Genomic DNA, 24,659 nt, shown 5'->3' with positions numbered 1-24,659 from the left:
TGGTATTCTTCAGGTAGATTCACGACTAACAAACATTTTTAAAATGTTGAATGGACATCTTTTTTGCATATACTTTCCTTTGCCTTGAATTTAACTTTGTTGTATATTAATTTTTTTTACATTTTAAAATTTATTTTTGAGAGAGAGAGAGACAGAGCACAAGTGGGGGAGAGGCAGAAAGAGAGAGGGAGACACAGAATCGGAAACAGGCTCCAGGCTCCGAGCTGCCAGCACAGAGCCAGACGCGGGGCTCAAACCCACAAACCGTGAGATCATGACCCGAGCTGAAGTCGGATGCTTAACTGACTGAGCCACCACAGGCGCCCGTATTAATATTAATTTTTTAGAGTATGTGCCTGATATATTTTTGCCTATTTGTTTATGTTTTTCACACTTTCTCATATTTTGTTTGTAGGTGTGCTCAGGTAGCAGCTTCTATTTGGATTTCTGTTTGCCTTTCTTTTTGTTAATGTTACTTAACAAAATCCAAGATTCATTCTTTATCTTTAAAGATAACCTGACCTAGTTGCCTTTTTTGTGGAGCAAAACCCTGCAAGTTATTAATTTGGTTATTCAGACCTTGGGTATTTGGCAGATATTTTCTTTTTTTTTAATTTTTTTTTCGATGTTTTATTTATTTCTGAGTCCAAAGGAGACAGAGCATGAGCAGGGGAGGGGCAGAGAGAGAGCGAGACACAGAATCTGAAGCAGGCTCCGGGCTCTGAGCTGTCAGCACAGAGCCTGACACAAGACTCAAACTCACGAACCGCAAGACCATGACCTGAGCCGAAGTCAGATGCTTAACCGACTGAGCCACCCAGGTGTCCGGGCAAATATTTTCTTGAAAATGAAGTTAGTGAGCCTGTCAATTCAAGGAAAACAGCTAGTAGTTTTTATAGCCAGTGGTAAAATTCAAGCTTTAAAAGAAAATTCAAATTTTGGAACATTTATATCTGCCAGCTAGAACCTGACAGCTTTCCAATACTTAGTTTACTGATGAGATTGGAAGTGTCATCAATGAATATGATTGTTTTGATATTGAAGAAAGAAATGTGTCAACATTTGGAAGATCTACATCACTCAGTAAACCAATATTTTCTAAATGACCAATGCATGACATTACAAAATCATGCATATATAAAAGATCCATTCAAATTGTAAATTGATGGTTTTAATGTAAGAGCATGAAATTCATTGATACAGTGTCAGATTTCCACAATGTAAATAATTAACAAGCTACCACTTGTTGAGTTTTGGTGTAGTGTTAGAGAAAAGCCATAATTAACTGAAAAGGTTGTTAAAAGCATGTTGAATTTTTTACTTGTTCAACTACATATCTGTGAGAGGCCAAATTTTCATCATATATTTTGGCCAAAACAATATGTCAAAACAAATTGAATATGGAAGCAGATATGAGAAGGCAGCTGCCCTCTATTAAAACAAACATTAAAAAGATTCCCTGCCCCCCCAAAAAAAGTAATACAGTAATACACCCTTCACTTTTTGGGGGGAGAAGGAGAGGAGGAATATAGTTATTTTTTATTTTTAAAAATTTCATTTATGTTAACATGCAATGTGCTGCTTTTTGTTATTTCTAAATGAATGAGTAAATATTTTAAGTTTTTTACTTTAATTTCTAACTTGATAAATAACCATAGATATAACCATTATAAACAAAAACCCTTTGGGATGCTGAGAGTGAAGTGCCCGAGACTTCACTGCACTAGACGTCTTAAGGTACCGCTTACCTCGTCCTTCTCCCCTCCTGGGAACCGCAGTGGTGTATTTTCTGATTTGCTGGTACCCAAGGCTGCCTTTGCCTTCACATGAGTGTTGATTTGCTTGGTGTGGAATGCATGAGTCATAATTTATTCTCTCTCAACTGCAGATCAGAGATTCTCAACCTTCTGCCTACCTTCAACATGTCTAAAGGACACCTCATACATCCCCCATTAGTGTTGCTGTCAGTAACTCTCCTCAGAGGGTTATACCTGATCCCCAAGTCCTCTCTGGATATCATTACTATACATAGCTTCTTTCTCTTGTCCTCTGGAATCCAGTGTTGTAGAGAGAGACCAGACTAATTTAATTTTCTTTAGAGTTAATGTATTTTTTATTTTATTTTATTTTATTTTGTTTCTGTCCTTGTAAAACAGAAATTGCAAAACTGTATTACTGGGCAGGGGGAGTGGAGTGGCGGGGGTGTTCTATTGAATTTTGTCCATAATACAGTGAGCTTTTACGATCTGCAGATCTGCGGGCTCAGGTTTTTTGTTTGTTTGTTTGTTTGAGCCCAAAAAAGTTTACTTTTATAACTGTTTCCCTTTGTTCTGACTTTGTATCATTTATAGATTTTTACTTTACTGTCTTTATATCATTTTAAGCATTTTCATTTATCACCTCAGTATTCTGGGAGAATTTCTTAAGCTTATTGTCAATTCTTTAATTACGTTTTCTTAATTTAGAGTTGGTAGGGCTGCCCAGCTCTCCTGATGTAAGTGCAGATTTTAATCTTTCAATTGCAGTTTTAATTCTCCTGCCAGATTTCACTTTCTCAGCCAGCTTCCTGTTTCCATCATCCTGGATCTCATTTTGTTCACTTTGCATGTTTGCTTGTTTTCTTCTTAAGATACTTTTTTCATAGAAACAATGTTTTTTGGATTCCATCTTGATCACTCTGAGTGCTTTCTAAAATTAAGTTTCTTGAGTCTTGAGTATGATTTTTCTTTTGCTGTAGTTTTCTTGTAGTTTTCATACACACACGCCCCATATTGTTTTTCTTCTGTTACTTATCCTTGAAAGGGGAAGAAAGCTGTCCAGACTGAGGGTGTGCAGACACACAGGATGTGAGGATTGCTCCTGACCACACATATCACCTGTCTTACACTAGAAGAATTCTAGTTTCTGGTGGCTCTGTTGGCCTGATGTGATATCTTTTATATTCTCTGTTGCCTCGTTCTAAAACACTACTTAAAAAATTCTAACTTGAGGCAGGAATGTGCCTTCGGTCTCTCTGTGACTCTGTCTCCACATAAAGTGGTTGATCCTTCGTGGGTAGAGAAATAGTGGATCACTTTTGTTTTCCTCCAACGGAAGTGGATTCTGCCACTAAGAGGAGACAGTGGGGGAGAAGAAACTTGTAATAAACCTTTTCCCAGAGGGAATAAATGATTGAACAAGAGAGTGACTTTTTTTTCTCTCTTGTAAAAGAAATCGAGAAGCAGGCAGTCCACGCCTGGTGCAGTGGCTTCATGGTCATGAGGTACTCAAGCTCCTTTTTGTGTGAGGTACTTGAGCTCCTCCGTTCTTAGTCACTTCTGTCTTCAGGATCACCTCATGGTCAGAATCGCTGCTGGAATTTCAGCCACCATTCTCTCATTCAAACAGGAATAAGAGAAGTAGATCTTCCAGTAAGTCTTTGAGGCACCATTCAACTTGTGTTCTCACCTATCGGCTCCTCCTAGGTACTGAGTTGCTGGGAAATGTGTGGTAGCTGAGCACATTGCCAACTTAATAAAGTCAGGATTTGTTGATAAAGAGGAAGGATAGAATGGTGATGGAAGAGGTAATCTCTGCCGCAGTTCACTATAGTAGGGCAACATGTAAGTCAATCACAAGCGCATGCTTCAGTAACACTGTGTAGTTCATGTAGTTGGCCAATACAGTTGGTTTTCTGAGCTTTTTTGAGTTGTCTGTCTCTGTTTTCACAAAAGTTGAGGCAGGCACATCAGGAGTGTGTCCCTGAGAATCTATTACTTGTACTGGACGTCAGTCTGCTTTCCTTTTCAAGTTTGTGGACACAACTTGGATGAAGTGAGAACTTCCAGACATTTAGGATTAGCATTGGGGTTTAATGTGTTCCTATTGGTTTTAATTTGTTACTATTTTCATTACATTGTGGTAACCATGAGTTACCAGAGTGGGGTAACCATGCCAAGGAAAGAAAATATGGAATATTCTGGTTTAATTTAATGTGAGCAGGTCTGATTTTCTTGGAATTTCACCATTTTATGTTCTCCAACTTCAGCATAGTATAATTCTGTACTACAACACATTCTGGTATTTTGACCCAGTCATATTTTAGTTTCTGTCGTAAAGCCAGGCATAGGCAGTGACTGTTCTTGTTTTTCTAAAGCACATAATCAACCTGTAAGTTACCCTTCCCCCTTTTCACCAAGGCACAGTGGTAAGGCTTTCCTCCACCACCACCCCCGCCCTGCATTTTGTGACCCAATTTCAGAGATGTTAAAATACAGGAAAATGTGTGCTTTTGAACTGATGGAATGTGATATTGTTATGTTCTATAAAATAAGAACTTCAGTGGTATAGGGTATTTGGTATTAATCTACATGTCCAGAATTAGGAAAATATTTAGGTAAACTGGGCACATCTGCTTGACAGAATATTATGTAGCTTTCAAGAAAGATAGCAAGGTATCTCATGATGTATAATAAGTAGTGTGATTATAACTTTTTTAAGTAACTACTTTCACAGGAAAAAATGTAAACCAAAGTACGGCAAGGTAGTAATAATGGTTGTATTTTAGATGGCAAGACTCACTAGGAGAAAGATCTTTTATTTTTCCAAATTTTATTTAATGACCATATTACTTTTTTAAGTGTATTTGTGGTGGTCATGGGGTTGTTTGTAACACTTACGAAGGGATCAATTAGAAATAAATCCTGCTATGCTAACTTACCTTTTTTTTTTTTTTTTTGTAGTTCCTAGACCATTAGATAAAGGAAATCTCAAACATTTCATTGAAATTTTTATGTTTTAATGTTATGCTTGGATGAATGATGGTAAAGGATGGTTGGATAAGAGTGTAGTGAATGAGATTCAAGACTGAATGGCGGTGGTATCTAAATGAGTTCTTTCTTTATGTAGCGAACTGAAGGAAGTTTCCTGAATACTGGTGGGGCTCATTCCTCAGTCTTTTCTCTTTTTCTAATAAATGTCTTAGGTCACATGATGAAGATACGTGAGGTACAACTAGATGGAGGGTGGGGATCAGAACTAACAAATTCCTTTTAATAAGAATCTAGAAAGAACTTGGCAGCCTAGAAAAATAAGATGACCATTATAAGATGAAATTTAAGAGCAATTAATATAATGTCCCTACTTGTATACTCAGAAATATCAGTAACTGAAGGTCAGGATAACAACAAATCATATAAAAAGATTTCACTTTAGTTATAATGTGATACGGCTGCTAAACATAATTGGTATATTATACCTGTTCCATGAATCCCCAAGGAATAGAATTAGAACTGGTAAACAGTGGATTTTCCAGCATTTTAAAGGAATGAGCTGATCAGTAAGATCTTGAATTGCCTTTCATTAGAGAGGTTCAGTTTTAGGTTGGGCATACACAGGCAAGGATTCAAACACAGAGTGAGTGGTTGGGTTGGATGACCTTCAGAGTCCTTTCCAACACTGAGACTCTGACTTTCAGACACACTAATAATGTTTTTAAAATACCTCTATGGGGAGTGATAGTTGTTATGGTAAGCAACAGGTTCCATAGTGTGACAAAGATGGTGTAAATGACTGCCCCAATTCATTAAAATGGGCTGTAAGGCACAAGTTGCCCATAGACATTACATAGGCAGTATATATAAATAAGGCATGGCCCTTTTTTTAATGGAGTTTTCATTGAAGTATGTAAGTAATAAATACATGATTGAAGAAAGGTAAATGTAGTGTAGTAGGAGACATCAACAAGAACTTTGAGGATTAAAAGGAGGGAATTCTATATCAAGAGTATCAAGGAGAGAAAAAAGAGTATCAGGTAAAAGTGTGACAAGAGAAAAACAGGTCTTGGAGAGTAAGTGGAATTTTAGCAGATCAAGACACGAACGGAAGTGGGGTGACCATGCCAAAGAAAGACAACAACATGAAGTTTCCCGGAAGTGGGAAAGCACTGATGTGTTGGGAGCATTGTGTATATGGGATGAAACAACCAGAATGGCAAGTCGGTGTTGAATGGAAGATGACTTGAGTGTCACGCTGAGGATTTTCTGTTCAACAAAAGGGAGGAGTTGAAATTTTTTGAGTAAAGGAGTAGCACGATCAGTCTTACTTTTTAGGAACATTGATTAACGTGATTCACGTTTGTTGAATTGTTGAATGTGGAGAAATTGGGTAGAAAGCTATTCAAATGAGAACGGTTGAGGCCTCTATTAATATTAATAAAAGCATTTGGCATTATTGAGTGCTCACTATGTGCCAGGAACTTTACATTATTTCAGCAAAGACTCACAAATGTCATGGGATCCATACTTTTCCAAAGTATCACCTCCTAGATTTCTGGGAGGAAATTCCTGTGGGAAATCCATACACCATAATAATTAATCTCTCCAGGCATATTCTCTTGTATACACATGTGCTGCATTTACCCACACTCTCCAAGTTATGTCTTAATATGGCGTTTTATAACCTGCTATCATAATAATTTAGCAATCACAACAAATAATTATTGAGGTTGAGAAGTACCACATTTGGCATTGTGGTAAAAATACGTGTAAGATGTAGTCTCTGACTCCTAAGGTAGGCGTAGACCCACAGTTCCACTTTTTTGTACCATTAGCATGCCCAGCTAGGAACATGGCTTCTTAGTAAATACTAGCTGATTTATTGATATTAAAGATAGAACTAGACTGTTACACCATTTTCTAGACAGATAAGAACATATCAGAATAACAGAGGCTCTTAGTTATTGAGAACAGTGATACTTGAGAAATGAAGCATGGTTATCTTTCACAAATGCCAGTAATGTCATTTAATTTTCAAGAAGTTGGAAAACCTGTCCAGTGTCCAGCCCTAAAATGTCATGCTCTAGCATTGAAATAAGTGATATAGTAATTAAGTTCTTCCCTTAATATAGACTCACCAGTGTATTGACATAAATTAGTCATGCATTATCACTTTTTTTTTTTTAATTTTAAGAATAATTTTGATTAAGGAGCAAGGTAGAGTCAGAGAAGGTAGTCTGCAGTTTGTTAGAATATAGGGTAATCTTAAAACTCTTCTTGGGTTCCATTTGATTTAGAATTTCACAGAGACTTTTTCCTCCACCATAATCTAAACCCCCCATATTTGAGAGGCACCAGGAATCAACCTGTCCTAAAGCATTTCATAGTCACTAACGTGGTTCTGGATAGAATGTATTAATTTAAACTCTCACCAGAAAATATTGTGAAGTAGAGGGCGCCTGAGTGGCCCAGTTGGATAAGTGTCCAACTTCGGCTCAGGTCATGATCTCACGGTTCATCAGTTCAAGTTCCACGTCGGGCTCTGTGCTGACAGCTCAGAGACTGGAGCCTGCTTTGGATTCTGTGTCTCCTCCTCCCTGGCCCTCCCCCATTCATGGTCTGTCTTTCTGTCTGTCTCTGTCTCTGTTTCTCAAAAATTAACATTTAAAACATTTTTTAAAAAAATAAAAAGTATTATATCTGTAGTATATATTACTTACATCTATTACATATGTGGAATATGCCATATATAGAGAAAATAAGAATAGCTTCATAACAACTTAAGAGAAAAATAATGGCAAAATATAATTTTAATAAAAATCTTTGTTGTGTATTTAACGGTTAACAGGCTTCGCTGTTGCAGTAAAGAAAAGAGAGTAAAACAAAACTGGATAAATTACTCTTGCTAAAAGGGAAAGGTGAAGCTAGGCAAGCCTTGATGTGATGATAAATTAGGTTTGTCAGTCTGCATTACCTCAACTGTGTATGGTAAACAAAAGCTTTGTGCAGAGTTATTTGTGACCTGCATGGTTCTTTACACACATACCATGATGAGAATTTTATTTCTGCCAGACTCTGTGACACAATATTATTGCATGGTAATGTCTTTAAAAACATAGGTACGCTTTGTTGCCAAGGAACTGTTTTGTTATTCCAAAAAACTTTATAGTCAGGGTATTCTGATGTAGATACTGTTACAAGACTGTATAAGGATGACTGAACTTCTCAGCTATTTAAATTATATATGATGAAAATCTGAACTCATAATCACGATTCCCCAAATTTGTTTTAAACACCTGGTAGACATGGGTGAGTCAGGAAACAGAAGCAGTAGTCAGGTAGGAAGAAAACTACCAACAGTGTGGTGTCACTGAAGCCAAAAGAGAGTCTGTTTAAAAAAGGAAGAAGTGATCGACTTAGTCACTTTTGGGAGGTCAGTTAAGGTGAGTACTGAGGTAACCTCTGCATTTTGCAACAAGGAAGTCATTGACCTCAGCAAAAGTGGTTATGGTGTAGTGTTGAGGGTGGAAGTCAGATTAGAACGGAAAGTGAGAAATCGGAGATAACAAATACAGACGATGCTTTTGGAAAATTTAGCCACGAAAGGGGGAGGAACAACAATAACTAAAAGGTCTAGGCATGGGTCTAAGGAGAGGTTGATGTGTTGCACTTTGCTTTTTTAGTCAGAGAGTGTGTGTGGCAGGTACTGATGAAAAAGAGCCAGTACAGGAGTAGAGGTTGAAAACACAAAAGGTAGCAAACAAAGAAGTAAGTTTTCTCAAAAACCAAGAAAGGATGATATCCAAAACATAGATGAGAGATTGGCCTTAGATAGGAGGAGAGGATTTGTCAGCTGTAGGAAGGTGAGGTGGAGAAAAGTTCCTGAGAGTGCCTGTCTGAAGGCAGTCTTCTGTGTAAAAAGTATATGATGAGGTTATCTGCTGAGAATGAAAGTGAAGGAGGAGATAGAGAAGTCTAAGGTCTTTAAAAAGTGAAAGAAACTTAAAATAGTCTCTGTGGAAAGTGTAAAAGCAAGGGAAAAAGGAAAACATGGTAAGATTGCCTTGTAATGCTAAGGGACCCCTTGAGATTGTACATCTTTCTCTAACCCCAGAATCTGGGAGACAAAATTTGTGTTAGATTTTTCTCCTTAGCTGGTAATGTTTCATTAAGTTGGAATCAAGATTACAGAATAGGTGTCTAACTTCTCTCTGGTGGTGTCACTAATGTCTACTGTGTAGGCAGAGGGTAGGGAGAAAGGAGCTAGATACAGGACTATCATCCTTCCCTATTTTACAGCGACTACTGCGGTTACCACGTATCAAGACTGCTGAAAACCTAGTGAAATTGTCATTCAGATCCCCTACATCAGTAAACACGCCATTCATCTCAAGTTACTGCTGCTGCTACCGGATAACTAATGTATTGTCCGTGTCTGCTTGAAACGGAAGGTGTTGTCTATGGCTTACTTCCAAATCTAGTACTTGAGCAACCTCACCATTTCTCCAAACGAAAGCTTTATTATATCAGTGTTCACTATATGTTAGAAACTATACTAGGCATTGGAGATGCAAAAGTAAATAAGAGAGACGTGGTATCTGACCTGTGTTCATAGAGGATACAGAGACAGACAGTTTGCGTAGAATGCGGTAAGTGTTACAACACGGGGAGATGCAAGGTGTCTTGGGCACACCTGTGAGCTCACATTACTCCAAGTTGAGAAGGTTAGAGATACTTTCCACGAGGTTTATTAAAAACCGGCTTCTGAAGGACTAGTAAGAGTTAACAAAGGACAGGGGTGGGGCGGTGAAGTCAGTTCTTCACTGTGAGAATTGAAGTTGAAAAGGTAGTCACCAGATCACTCTAGATCTTCTGAACTGTGTTGTTCGGAGCAGTGAATAGTCATCAGAGGACTTTTTAAAAGGTAATGCTGTGATCACATTTTGTGTTTAACAGGTTCCCTGTCGTTGCCTGTAGTAGCAGTTTCCCTGTAGTTGTAGTAAAGAATCGAGTAGGCAAAATAATGCCAGAAGTACTGATAAGGAGATTTTTCCCAGAAGTTCAGACAGTTGTTTTGTTCTCTGAAGCTAGTAGGGACCACGTTGATCTTCTCTCATACCACTTTAAAACTTCTTGTTCCATATAGTTAGTTGAGGTATAGGACACAGAAGGCAAGAGCTTTCCTTTCATCACTACCAGGGAAGGAACTTGACCTCAAATAGCTTTTGCTCTTTAAGTCTCCCATGAAGATTGTTAGTCTCCCTGCCCCCATTCTACCTCAACTGTTGCTTTGTTAGCATCCCATTTTGTAACAATGAGCCACAGAAATTTGATTTCAGGAAAATCTGTTATTGAGGTATAATTGAACAACAGACAGATGTTAAGTGTACAATTTCATCAGTTTTGACGTGTGTATATTTCTCTGAAATCATCACCTCAATCAAGATAATGAACACATCCATCACTCTTACTGCCTGCCCCTTCGTAGTCCCTCCCTCCTGTTGTCCTTCCCTCCCCTTCCCCCAGGCAACCACTGATCCACTTTCTTTCACTATACATTAGTGATAAAAGTTTGCCTGTTTTATAATTTTATGCCAATACTGTGTTTTCTTGATTAGTTTTTAATAATTCTTGGAATCAGGCAATACTACTAGCCCTCCAACTTGTTCTTTTTCAAAGTGATTTTGGCTAGTCTAGATTCTTTGCATTTCCAGAGGAAATTTAGGGTCATTTTGTCAGTTTGTTTAAAAAGCCTGCGACGGTTTTGACTGGTATTGCATTGAATCTACACATCAATTTGGGGAGAATCAACATCTTTACAGTATTAGGTCTTCTAACCCACAGACATGGTATCTCTCTCCATTTCTTTAGGTCCTCTCTAATTTCAACAAATTTGGTAGTTTTCCGTGTATAAGTGTTCCCCATTTTTGTTAATTTATCACTAAGTGTTTCATCTTTGGATGTTATTGTAAATAATATTGATTTTAGGTTTGATTTGCAATTATTCATCAATAGTATATAAAAATGCAGTTGATTTGGTATGTTGGTTGTTTTGTCCTGCAGCATTCCTAAAGTTACTTATTTAGTAGCCTTTTGGTAGATTCCATAGAATTTTCTACATAGATGATTGTGTCACCTGCAAATAAAGATAGTTTTACTTCTTTTTTCTAAAATGGATGCTTCTCATTTTTTGGAAGAATTGATATTACTCTCTTTTCTTAAATGTTTGGTAGAATTTACCAGTGTAGCCCTCTAGGGCCTGGGAGTTTCTTTGTGGGAAGATAATCAGTAAAGTCTGATAGTAGCACTTTGTGTCTTCACTGTTTATTTTTCCGCTCACTCTGCCTAGAGATTTATCAATTATACTGATCTCAGAGAATTAGCTTCTGATTTTTATTCTTTTTCTGTTTTCCATCTCATTGGTTCCTGCTCTTTTTTCTTGCCTCTGGCTTACTTTGAATTTAATCTGCTTTTCTAAAAATAAACTTTACTTTTTGGAGCATTTTTAGGTTCACAGCAAAATTGAGTAAAAGGTACAGAGATTTCCATATACCTTTTGTTTTCGCCTTAGTTTTTTTTTTTTTTTCCTTTTTCAAGTTTTTATTTAAATTCCAGTTAACATCAGTGTAGTTTCAGGTGTAGAATTTAGTGATTCATCGCTTCCATACAACACCTGGTGCTCATCCCAGTGCCCCCTCCTTAATCCCCACCACCTGTTTCCCCATCCCACCCCGTCCTCTCTGGTAAACATCAGTTTGTTCTCTGTGGTTATTAAGTAAAGGGTCTGTTTCTTGGTTTGCCTCTCTTCCTCTCTCTCTCTCTCTCTCTCTCTCTCTCTCTCTCTGTTCATTTGTTTTGTTTTTGAAGTTCCACGTATGAGTGAAATCATCTGGTATTTGTCTTTCTCTGACTTATTTCACTTAGCATAATACTCTCTAGATTCTTAAAGTGAAAGCCCAAAACTCATTATTTTGAGGCCTTTCTCCTTTTCCATTGCAGGTCTTCCAGTACCATAAATTCCTCTCTAAGTACAGCTTTTGCTAAGGCCCCACAGAAGCGGACCCTTTCTTTCCTGTCAGTCATGCAGAGCCTTTCTGGTGTCGTCATTTTTTGTCTGCCAAAATAAGAACTGTAAAGGCAGTGTCGGCAGCGATCAAGGAGAAAGTTTAAGCTCACAAGTCCATTTCATACGCATTTTCCAGGCTCGTACCAAGTGGGGAAGGAAGAGGTCACTTACTTGGATTTGGGAAAATATCTTTGACAAAGCCCTCTTATCGATGGCTTACTACAAGTAATACTTTGCTTTTCTCACTGAAAAGACCTATCCAGTTAATGCTCTGTAGTTAATAATGGAGGGGACCTATTACCAACGTAAGGGGAACTAGTTTCATCGAGAATTGTTTAAGCAGTGTCTCTTTCTGCCTCAAAGGCTCCCATTTGTGCAGCTGTGAATAAAGGCTAAGGTGGTACGCCAGATTGCGCAGACTATTTAAATTTGTTTCTGGAGAAAAAGTATATTACATTCAATCATACCTTTAAATTTCAGCTGTTCTGCAGAAACCTGCCTTAACTCAATTTTGGAATAGTCTTTTAGGGCCAGTATAAACCAACATCAGGGATCCACAGAAATAATAGTTAACCCTCATTGGACATTTTGCCATGTGTCAGGACCTACGTTAAATATTTTGCGTGGGTTGTCTTAATGATGGTGTAAAACCTTATGAGGTCTAAGCATTTTTATTCCCATTTTACAGATGAGGAAACAGATTTGGAAAGTAACCCGTCTAAGTCCCACAGCTCAGTAGTAGAGTCGGAGCTGCAGCCCAGCCTCTACTGGCATTAGGCAAGTTGTACACCTGTCTCCTATATCGGTGTTTGAAAAGGCAGCTTGTAGTGGCCATGAAATGATAGGGTTCTGAGCTGCTTGAGTCAGAATATGACTTGATGAGTTAACCAAACCAAGGTAAGTGATAATATAGTAGTTGAGGATATAAATTCCTTCAGGCATTTTGCTACTCTAAAATCTGAACTTTCCTTAAGAAACAAGGGGAAAATATGGGGCGCCTGGGTGGCTCAGTCGGTTAAGCGTCCAACTTGGGCTCAGGTCACGATATCACGGTTTGTGGGTTCAAGCCCCGCATCGGGCTCTGTGCTGACAGCTCAGAGCCTGGAGCCTGCTTGGGATTCTGTGTCTCCCTCTCTGCCCCTCCCCCACTCTCACTTTGTCTCACTCTCTCAAAAATAAATAAATGTAAAAATTTTTTTAAAAAGGAAAGAAGGGGAAAATGCTGCATTGGGGGCAACATGGTGGTATAGAAAGAGAATGAGTTTAGATCTCACTTGTTACTAAGCCCCATTAAAAAATTAGTTAACCTCTTTTCGCTTCAGACTTTTCATTTATCAAGTGGAGATTTTCTCCTTTTAGGATAAAGATCAGAGATTATGTGTATAGCACAGTGCCAAACCTGTATCAGCTGATCAGTAAAGAGCCCGGTTGCCTTTGTTATTGTTAGAATCTGTTAATTCTCAGTGAATGAAAACTTTTCTTTTTTTGAGGCCTTAGTAAGTTCATTTTCTGACACAAGCCGCTCCCCATCCATCACCAAGATTCAATCCTGTTCTTCTGATAAGTGTTTGTATCAAACACTGAGTTCCTTTCCTTTATAGTAATTCTGTTTTGACATTCTGTTTAGTCCTGTGATGAGCCAGTGAATGTCTGCCTCGCCACACTAGATAGTGAGCTCTGTGCAATCAGAAGCTCTGATCTTGTTCACCTTTGTCTTCTGTGCACAGTGCTTGCCGTATAGCAGGCCTTTAGTCAATGTTAAACGAGGGAAATGATTCTTAGTAGCAGTACTGACTACCTTGTGATGATGATGTCTGCTTCCATCAAAGGAGTGATGCTTTCCTTAAAGTAGAAGACAGGTCCTGTGATCTGGGTAAAATCTCAGTATTTGAACTTACCAGTCTTTTCTGGCCACATCTTAACATTATGCTGATTGAACCCCTTGGAAATAGAGCGCGGTAACATATTTCATTACATTTAGCATCATTGTCTGTTTCCTGTTTGATCACGATTGAATTACTGCCGTACCGTGTATGTGCTGTTGCACAGAATTTAATTTCAACTTCTTGGTTACTTATTTCACTTTGCAGGAAATGTGATTGTTTCATGGAACTCTTAGGCTTTTAAGAAAGTGAAAATACTGGGGGTATCATGTCCCATCTTCCATCTACCATCCATCTAAATACCATTTTCATTTGGCTTCTCTTATAAGGGAGAAGATGTCAACCGGACACTAGAAGGTGGAAGGAAGCCTCTTCATTATGCAGCAGATTGTGGGCAGCTTGAAATCCTGGAATTTCTGCTGCTGAAAGGAGCAGATATTAATGTATGTAAAGAACGTGGTCATTCTAGAAAAAAAATCCTGTTGTATGCCTTGGGTAATTGTTTTCTAGTCTTGTAAAATAGAAATATAGTCTGAAATTATACCAAATTTCCTGTAACCTAGAAATATATAGTTGGCATTTTTTTTTAAATAAGCAGAACAAACAGACTTTCTTAAATGGATAAAACCATGAGTTAGGATGCTTCATTTTTAAGTTCTACAGCAACTTGAGAGTTAACACTGTCACTGTCTATAGGTGGCAAATGGCTGTCATGCAGTGGAGGATAGGACTATGTAGTCCTAGAATAAATCCAGACTGGAGTTTTGGACAAAGGTCAGTAGGCAGATGGTCAGACAGGAGCGGTCACCTCCTGGCTCTTGCCTTTTACAGCTTTTCAGGGTTTTGGAAAAATGTTTAGCCATGACAGCAAGTGAGATGAACTTTACACATTTCAGGGGACACTATGTCACCCGGCCCCATTGTGGCAGCCTTGTCCCTCTCATTGGCTATTTTCTACCCCCTCCCTTCCCTTCCTGGGCCTCATTCGCATTCCTACAACGTCGTGAGGACTTGGGGCTGAGAGAGGCCAAACAATTGGCACAGTGTAAGTGGCAGAGCCAAGGTTTGAGCTGAAGTCCAAGCCCTGTGCCCTCTACTTCACTATGCTGATACTCAAGGAGACGCTGCTTATGGGCTTGGGCCCCGGCAGCTCTCTAAGAGGCTGAAAACTTGTAGCCTTGAAGGGATTTTGTGTAACAAGGCAAAGAGGTAAACGTTGATAGTTCTCTGATCAAATCTAGAAGGAAGGAAGAAATGAAAACTAAAGTCGTTTTTTAATCTCTTATTTCATAGGCTCCGGATAAACATCATATTACCCCTCTTCTGTCTGCTGTCTATGAAGGTCATGTTTCCTGTGTGAAATTGCTTCTGTCAAAGGTGAGATCAGTTGCTAATTGTCTTAAAGTTTTTATTTAAAATTCCAGTGAACATCCAGTGAACATCAGTTTCAACACTACTTCATATATCACCTAGTGCTCATCACAACAAGCGCACTCCTTAATCCCCATCACTTATTTCACCCTTCACCCTTCCCACCTCCCTTCTGGTAACCATCAGTTTATTCTCTGCAGTTAAGAGTCTGTGTCTTAGTTTGTATTTCTCTTTCCTCTCTTGGTCATTTCTTCTTTAAATTCTACATATGAGTGAAATCATATGGTATTTGTCTTTCTCTGACTCATTTTGCTCAGCATAATACTCTAACTCCATCCATGTTGTTGCAAATGGCAGGATTTCATTCTTTTTTATCGCTGAGTAATATTCCATTGTATGCACCCCGTCTTTATCAATCAGTAGCCACTTAAGCTGTTTCCATAATTTGGCTGTTGTAGATAATGCTACTGTAAACATCGGGGTGCATGTATCCCTTTGAATTAGTGCATTTGTATTCTTTGGGTAAAAACCTAGTAGTGCAGTTGCTGGATCATAGGGTGGTTTCATTTTTAACTTTTTGAGGAACTTCCATACTGTTTTCCAGAGTGGCTGCCCCAGTTTGCATTCCCACCAACGGTGCAAAGGGGCTCCCCTTTCTCCGCATCTTCACCAACACCTGTTTGTTTCTTGTGTTGTTGATTTTAGCCATTCTGACAGGTGTGAGGTGATATATCATTGTAGTTTTGATTTGCATTTCCCTGATGATCAGTGATGTTGGCCATCTGGATATCATCTTTGGAAGAATGTTCTTGTCTTCTGCCTATTTTTAATCAGATGATTCGTTTTTTGGTTTTTAAGCTTTGGAAGTTCTTTATATATTTTGGATACTAACCCTTTATCAGATAAGTCATTTGCAAATATCTTCTCCCATTCTGTAGGTTGCTTTTTAGTTTTGTTGATGGTTTCCTTCACTGGGAAGAAGGTTTTTATTTTGATGAAATCCCAGTAGTTTATTTTTACTTTTGCCTAAGGAGACATCTGGGGAAAGAAGTTGCTATAGCCGATATCAGAGAAATTACTTACCATGTTCTCTCTTAGGATTTTTATAGTTTCAGGTCTCAAATTTAGGTCTTTCATCCATTTTGAATTTATTTTTGTGTTATGGTATAAGAAAGTGGTCAGTTCCATGCTTTTGCACTTTGCTGTCCAGTTTTCCCACCGTCATTTGTTGAAGACATAGTCTTTTTCCCGTTGGATAGTCTTTCCAGCTTTGTCAAAGCTTAATTGACCATATAGTTGTAGGTTCATTTTTGGGTTTTCTGTTCTATTCCATTGATCTATGTGTCTGTTTTTGTGCCAGTACCATACTATTTTAGTTACTACAGCTTTGTACTATAATTTGAAACCCAGAATTGTGATGCCTGCAGCTTTGTTTTTCCTTTTCAAGGGTGCTTTGGCTATTCGGGGTCTTTTGTGGCTCACAAACTGTTACCAGTTCATGATGGATAAGAAGGTTGGGCTAGAATAAATCAATCCAGCCTCCGTCATCAAGAGTATCTTGCGATGAAAAAACAAGTTAGCCGAACTAAGCACTGTACTTAGTGATGTAGAAAATATTCTGGACTCCTAACCATTTGCAGACTGGTACCAGGTTTAGAGACCACACTTTAAGTAGCCCTCGTATGAAATTTGTAAGCTCCGTTTTCTGTCGTGCATACTGAGTGAGATTGTTATTAGAGGCAGTTTGCTGTAAATAGGAGCGCTCCAAGTCGTCTGGTGTCCTGATGTGCTTGAGGTCCTGGCAAATTTGGAATTTTCTGGTGTTCACTCTTAGAGGGCGTTCAAAATCCAGCTTCAACAAACCAGTCAGTTGCAGCATTTCTAGCCATGTTACATGGAACCTGCAGGTGTTGGAAGACAAGAAATCTTTGTAAAATAAGGCACCAGGATTAATCCTAAGCTTGTCGTTTCATTGGCATAGACTGGAAAATGCTCTTTCTAGCGTTTCACTTGGGATTTTAAAATAAGTCCTGTTGAAGGAAGAAAGGTGGAAAAATGAGTAAATGTATATAAAGCATTTTGCCACAGTGCCTAACACATAAGTGTTCAGTAAATAGTAGCTTTTATTTTAACTAAGACTGAGGAGGATTTTTAGCTTCATAGAGATAGCTTCAGTAAGATTTAGAAAAAATTGGGAAAGAAGGTTAGCATGTTTGTCTCTTAACACTTTATTGATAATTTTTTTAATTTACCCATAGCTGCATGTTATACACAATTACTGAATTTCTTTAGGTGTGTGGTTGTTACTGGTTTGGTGTTGGGTTTTTATTTTGGGAGAAGAGATACATATTAATAGTAATTTTTAGATACTACACATTCTATTGATAGGAATAATGTGGTTCTCCCAAAGCCAAAACAAATGGAAATATTCTTGGTTACTGTAGAGGATCTAGAATCTGTTGTAGGATGTGCTCCCCAAAATTTCCAGTCACTATGTCTCCTCACTGTCCATCCCTCCCCCACACCCATGACAAGATTTTTTTAAGTACCTTTGAAAACTACTGGATAATTTCATCCCTCGGAGAATATTTTTGCTTACCGTATTCAAAACTGGTTGTCACAGGCTGCAACTATTGATTTACAGTTTGTTAAAGATTTGTGTAATTCCAATATTGTATTAGTTAGGACTCTTTATATTGCAAGTAACTAAACCCAGCTCAGATAGGCTGAAACAGTAAAGAGATCTTGTTGACTCACATCACTCTACCGTTGAGGCACATAGCCTCACCCTGGGCTTGAGCCATGTTACCAGGATCTGATTTCTCTTTGCCTCTCAGCTCTGTTCCTCAGCATAGACTTAATTTAACGCCCTTGGCCTCGATATATCTGCTAAGCGTATAGTAAGAGAAACCGTAATATTACTATCTTGTGTATTTGAAAATTGCTAAGAGTAAATCTTACAAGTTCTCATCACAAGAAAAAGACTAACTCATGTGATATTAACGAAACTTATTGTGATAATCAGTTTGTAATCTGTGCATGTATCAAATCGTTGTTATAACATTTGTATTAGTTTAAGGGATACATATGTCACTTATGCCCAAAAACTTAATTCGTAAGTCACAGTAAAAGATAAAACACACTTTCTTCCTCCCCCTTTCACTCTCCGTGATATTTTTCTACCCAGCTAAGGTTTTGTTCTCTGAAAATAAAAACCTCCATGGGATCCTTTTTAGCTTAGGCTGTATCTAATGTTTATTAAATGAGAGGCTCCTAATAAGCATGCCCTTTCTTCTTAGCCGTATCTCAAATTCTGTATTTCTTTCTGGTAAGTTTCTCTTTCCTCACAGGACAAACAAAAAAACCCAGTTATGGTCATGCCAGAGAAGTCCTGAAACCCTTGTTCTGTATTCCTTATTCCCAGAGCATGGTGCTCCAGGTCCCTGAGACATGACTGTAAGATTCCATTGTTAAAGAATCTTCTGGCTTGATGTGTATATACATTAGGCCCTAACATGGTTTCTTAGAAGGGTCTCTGTAATTATGTACTCTTCTGCTAAATTATTGGTTGTAAGTTGAGTTGTTTGACTTTTAACTAGCTTATTTATTTTTACTTGTAACTGTAATACTGTTATTTTATTTGTGTGTGAGTCTTGATTTTTGGAGCTAAGTGACATTCAGAGGTGGCTCTGTTGATGGCAGATCAATTGTACCCATGCAGAGCTATTATTTTAGATGAAAGGGTTTTTTTTACCTTTATGAAAGCAGCATAGGAAAATTTAGTTCTGCTTTTTCAAAATTACTTTTTTTATTATTGCATAACCTTCTTTAATGGATACCCTATAGTTTTGTTAGCCCGATTTTTTTTTTTTTTTGGAAATTGATTGTGCTTTCAGAAATCCTTAGTTGCTAAAATAAAGCTATTCCAGTGCATTTTTTTTTTGTTACGATCAATGCTTGTATTATGAAATCTGGTTCTGCCTTTTATCAAAAGTTAGAATCCTTATGGATTATTACGAATTTGTGTTAAAAGTACTTAGTTTGAGAAGTTTATCAAATTGACGTTTTTAATTTATTATCCAGCTGGTATATCATTAGTATAGGAAAAAAAAAAAAGTTAAAAACTCAGTGTGATCACAACTAATAGGGAAAAAAGAGAAAACCACTAAAACAAAAGAAAGGAGGGTTACTAGAATGATGTCAAATCAGTAAGTGATAGTATATCACATAGTTGGGACAAGTTTTCGTGTTTGGTTCTCCTTTAGTGCAGTGGAAGATGAAGTCTGTGACACAAGTGGGAATTTAAAACATTTAATCCTTGATTGTCCATATAGTAAAAGAAAAAACTTTTACAGGGATAGTTATGAGAAATGTAACACGTATATTTCTGTACGTAAAAGTTATTTGGCCTGATTTTTGAGCTAGAAATTTAAAAAAAAAGAAGAAGATCAATACATGTGGGACTTCCACTTCGAGATGGAGGCCTGAGCACATGCCATGGTATGAGGTTCTTTAGAGAAGACATTGTAATGAATCCTTCAGACACAGAAAGCAGAGGGGATGGCACTGAGGAAAATAACATGCCCCGACACGAGCAAGAGAGTGTCATTGCAAAAGTAGGAACTGATCTAGGGTGGCTCCAAGCCTTGAAGTGGTTAGTACCCTGAGCAAGAAACAAGTGAAGACTGGATACACCATAAACCCAAAGAGAAAAACCGAGAGGCAAGAAGGATCGTAAGAAATTAGTATATGAAAAAATCTAAGTGAATATTAAAATAAAAAACAAACACTAAAGTTAAAAAAAAAAATAAGCTAGGAAAACAAAATGAGGTAGGGGCGCCTGGGTGGCTCAGTCAGTCAAGCATCCCACTTCGGCTCAGGTCATGATCTCATGGTTCATAGGTTTGAGCTCCGCGTCGGCCTCTGTGCTGACAGCTCAGCCTGGAGCCTGCTTTGGATTCTGTGTCTCTGTCTCTCTTTGCCCTTCCCCTACTCTCTTTCTCTCTCTCTCTCAAAAATAAATAAATGTTTTTTAAAAGCTAAAACTACATAATTGCTGAATGGTAAGATGGTGATCAAAGTTCCTGGTACTTCCACAACATCCAGAGCCCATGAAAAATACTATGCAAAACTGGTGAGGAGAGACAAGGGAAAAGAGACAGAACAGGTCAAAATGCAGGCTCGAGAAGCCTCCTGAGTAGCAGTAGCAGAGGAGGAAGAAGCCCAAGCAAGAGTGTGAAACACACATCCAGGATAGAGAAGTGGCAACCAACGAGCACAGCAGCAGTGACAAGGCCAGACCTGATAAGACAAGACTTCTACCTGTTTTTATCAAAGCAAAACAGACTGTTTAAGTATATATCGTTTTGAATTGTAATGATCTCAGTTGAATAAAGGTTTTTGGGTTTTGCCTTTAAAATCTTAACAAGTGATACAAAAATATCCTGTGGTCCAGAGGTTGGCAGACTTTTTCTTAAAAAGTCATGTATGACTTTGAAGACCATGTGTTTTCTGGCCTAACTCTGCCACTCTAAAACTGCCATAGACAAACTAGAACAAATACTGAAATTTGTGTGGAATCACAGGAAACCCTGAATAGCCAAAGCTGGAGGCATCACAGTCTCTAACTTCAAGATACCTGCTACAAAGCTTTAATAAAACAGTATGGTGTTGGCACAAAAATACACACATTCTGTCCAGTGGACTAGAATAGAGCCCAGAAACAAACCCATGCTTAATATGGTTAACCTTTGACATTGGCCTTAGCAACATTTTCTAAGGCAAGGAAAGGAAAAGAAAAATAGACTACTGGGACTATACCAAAATAAGAAGCCTTTGCACAGTGAAAGACACTATTAACAAAATGAAAAGGCAACCTACTAAATGAGAGATTTACAAATGATACATTCAATAAGGGGTTAATATCCCAAATATATAAACCTACAGCTCAACACCAAAAAAAAAAAAAAACCACTACACAAATAGACACTTTTCCAAAGAGCACATGTAAATGGCCAATAGACACATGAAAAGATGCTCAACATCATGAATCATTAGAGAAATACAAATCAAACCCACAGTGAAATAATACCTTAACACCAGCCAGAATGGCTAGTGTCAAAAAGACAAGGAATAACAAACGTCAAGGATGGGGGGAAAAGGTAGCCATCGTGCATTGTTGGTGGGAATGTAGATTGGTATAGCCATTGTGGAAAACAGTATAGAAGTTTCTTTAAAATTTTTTAAGTAGAACTACCATACAATACAGTAATTCCACTACTGGGTATTTATCCAAAGAAAACCAAAATACTAATACAAAAAGGTTTATGCACTCCTGTGTTTATTGCAGCAATTTAGAGTCCCTAGATTAATGGATAGAGGAGATACACACACACACACACACATAGACACACAGTGGAATATTACTCAGCCATGAAAAAGTATGCAGTCTTGCCATTTGTTACAGCATGGATGGCTCTAGAAGGTATTATGCTAAGTGAAGTCAGTCAGAGAAAGACAAATACCATGCGATTTCACTTATAAGTGAACTTTTTTGCTAAAAAGCAAAACAAAAAAGCAGAAAGAGTCATAATCACAGAGAACAAACTGGTAGTTGCCAGAGAGGAGGGAAAGAGGAGGATGGGCAAGGGGGGCAAAAGGGAGTGGGAGGTATAGGCTTCCAATTATGTAATGTGTAAGTCACAGGGATGAAAGGTGCCGCACAGGAATATAGTCAGCAGCGTCGTCATAGGGTTTTATGGTGACAGATGGTAGCTGCACTTGTGCTGAGATTCCATAATGTATAGAGTTGTCCAATCACTGTTGTATACGTGAAACTAATATAACATTGTATGTCGACTGTAATTCTAAAAAGCTGTCCTAGACAGTACAGAAATGAACAAGCATGGCTGCATTCCAGTAAAACTTTACTTACAAAAACCAGCATCTGGGTCACAGTTTGCTGACCGCTGTTCTAGCTCATGAATAGTTTGGAATTTATAGTGCACGTCATGTTAAGGTTCTAGCCCTCAGTGGGAACATGACCCTTCCTAAGTGATGCAAGTTAAGAATGTAGCTGTCATTCTGGATGCTTTTTTCCAACTCTGCTAGTGCTCATTTGTTGAAAAGTTTTATCAACTAGTGTAACCAAACACGAGCTTACAGGACAATGATCTGGAATTTTCACTGTTTATTCCTGATTAAAATCTCATATGCCTGAGAAATAGCATCATTTCATGAACACATTAGTTAAAAGGTTAAGCATGAAATGATACTCATGAATTAAAATATTAGCCAGTAGACTTTCGTAAGTCCAAAATTAATTTCTTTTTCACAGCTGTATTTTGATATACATAAAATTGGTATCTTCTAGTTTGGTTAAAGATACAATTCTCTGAGAGAAATGTTTGCCTGCAGCAAACTCTCCGTTAGACATTTCCCATAATATTGTTATGGTATATAGTATCTGACATCTGTCAACATTTCTACATTAATACTTACTAAAATTCCTTATAATTTATGTAATGCCTTATAATTTATATGTTCATAATTGGATTTTAAGAAGTATCCTTGTTTCCTAATCCTAGAGAAAACCATTTCGAAATAAACCAATGTGGGGGAAAGGGAAATATTTAAATGTTTGCTTGTATACCTCATTTAAAGGTGTTAAGTTTGGGGCGCCTGGATGGCTCAGTTGGTTAAGCATCCAACTTTGGCTGGGGTCATGATCTCACGGTTCATGAGTTCAAGCCCTGCATCAGGCTCTGTGCAGACAGCTCAGAGCCTGGAGCCTGCTTCGGATTCTGTGTGTGTGTGTGTCTCTCTCTCTCTGCTCTCGCTCTCTCTCTCTCTCTCTCTCTTCCTCTCTCAAAAATAAACATTCAAGAAAGAAAAACATGTTAAGTTTGCTACAATGTAGAATGTAGACAGATAAGCTATGTCATTTACTCTGGTGTGTTCATATTGTCCTCATGTAAGTATATGCTATTACTAAAAATGACCAACTTCCTGTGAGAACAAGAATTCTTTTAAAGAGAAAAAGTTGTACCCTAGCATGTGAGAATGAAAATCTTGTGAATTGAAAACTTAGCGAAAGTTTTATTTATTTAAAAAAAATTTTTTTTAAGGTTTATTTATTTTTGAGACAGAGAGAGACAGAGCATGAACGGGGGAGGGTCAGAGAGAGAGGGAGACACAGAATCGGAAACAGGCTCCAGGCTCCGAGCCATCAGCTCAGAGCCCGACGCGGGGCTCGAACTCACGGACCGCGAGATCATGACCTGAGCCGAAGTCGGCCGCTTAACCGACTGAGCCACCCAGGCGCCCCTAGCCAAAGTTTTAAAACACTAATTACTGTTTTATTCCTAGATTACAAACCTACAGCATACTTAAATTATTATTATAAACTGTCATTTGTTATTAGTGATATTTAGCACATTAAGCTATAACTGAGAGGAGGAAATCCAAAGAAAATTTGGCTTTGTTTTCCATTATTTCTCTGCTTCACATTGTGTCAAAGAAGTTACCTCCTTAGCAAGTCTACTGTAACCATACAACAAAACAGGTAACCGCTAATTGTGCGACACCAATTTTAGTGACTCATAGCTGTGTAAAGAACACTCTCGAAGTTACTTGCTTCTGTTTGAGTAGGATAAATGAGTGAGGTACAGACACAAAGGTTTGCTCAGCTACCTTTCCTTTTATTAAAAGGAAGTCAAACTACTAATGTTTTACATAAAGTATGTCTTAGAGTAAAAAATATGAAAATTTAGAACATTGATGTCTTTACTGAACATATTTGTGTTCTATTTAAATACCAAGCAGCCAGTTAATGATAAAAACTGAATACCCCCCTCAAATGCCAGCATTGTCAAACCCTCCAAGTGTCTGTGGTACTGATTTTTGCCGCTTGAACTGAGAATTAAATGTGTAAGATACAAAGATTGGGAAGTCACCCTTCTCAGCATAAACAAATATGTACTTGCAGTTAGAACCCTTTTTCGCTCTGATTACTCACTGCCCCATTCCCAGAAAAACCTAGACAGCTTTACATATGCTCAAGCTAGGATTTTATGATTGCTCGGAACCCCCAAGTTCTGTTCCATCTAACTTAGGCAGGTTTGGTTTTAAAAGCATTTCAGGACCAGTGACCCTCACTGAACTCAGCGATGCCTTTCTGAATTACTTTAAAAAGAAACTGCATTGTCAGAATTGATCCAGCTCTGAATTTCACCACTTAAATCACGGAGAGACCAGTTGTTACACTGTTGCCCAAATCCCCTACACAAATGTACCCGTTGTAAGCTTGTTATTTTAAACCATTTAGATCTTTCAGCCTGGCGTCCTTAGGAGGTAGTTCTGGTCAGTGACCTACTTACCGGGTGCCTTGGTGCCACACACACCACCCCCAAGTTGAGTTCTCAGTTCTGCCTCATAATCACTTTGTGGTTTTGAGCAAGTTCCTTCACATGTAATCCTAAGCTTGCTCTTCTGCAGCACAGAGCCAGTAGAGTAGTCCCCCGCCCGCCTCATCCAGAGTTTTGCTTTTCATGGTTTTAGTCACCCTCGTCCAGCCACAGTCCAGAT

At 38.2% G+C, this 24,659-nt stretch overlaps 1 protein-coding gene across 1 annotated transcript in view; it reads left to right on the top strand.

Annotated features, from left to right (window-relative positions):
• MTPN (myotrophin) overlaps positions 1–24,659 on the top strand; it is a 57,965-nt gene that overhangs the window by 20,922 nt on the left and 12,384 nt on the right. The window contains exons 2-3 of the mRNA XM_003983086.6: positions 14,033–14,146; positions 14,997–15,080. Of these exons, the coding sequence (XP_003983135.1) occupies positions 14,033–14,146; positions 14,997–15,080 (198 nt within the window). The remainder of the gene's footprint in view (positions 1–14,032; positions 14,147–14,996; positions 15,081–24,659) is intronic.

The sequence above is a fragment of the Felis catus genome, chromosome A2 (genome assembly GCF_018350175.1).
Source record: "Felis catus isolate Fca126 chromosome A2, F.catus_Fca126_mat1.0, whole genome shotgun sequence".
NCBI classification, from domain to species: domain Eukaryota; kingdom Metazoa; phylum Chordata; class Mammalia; order Carnivora; family Felidae; genus Felis; species Felis catus.
Note: the sequence above shows the minus strand (reverse complement) of the source record. Positions and strands in the feature narration are given on the sequence as shown.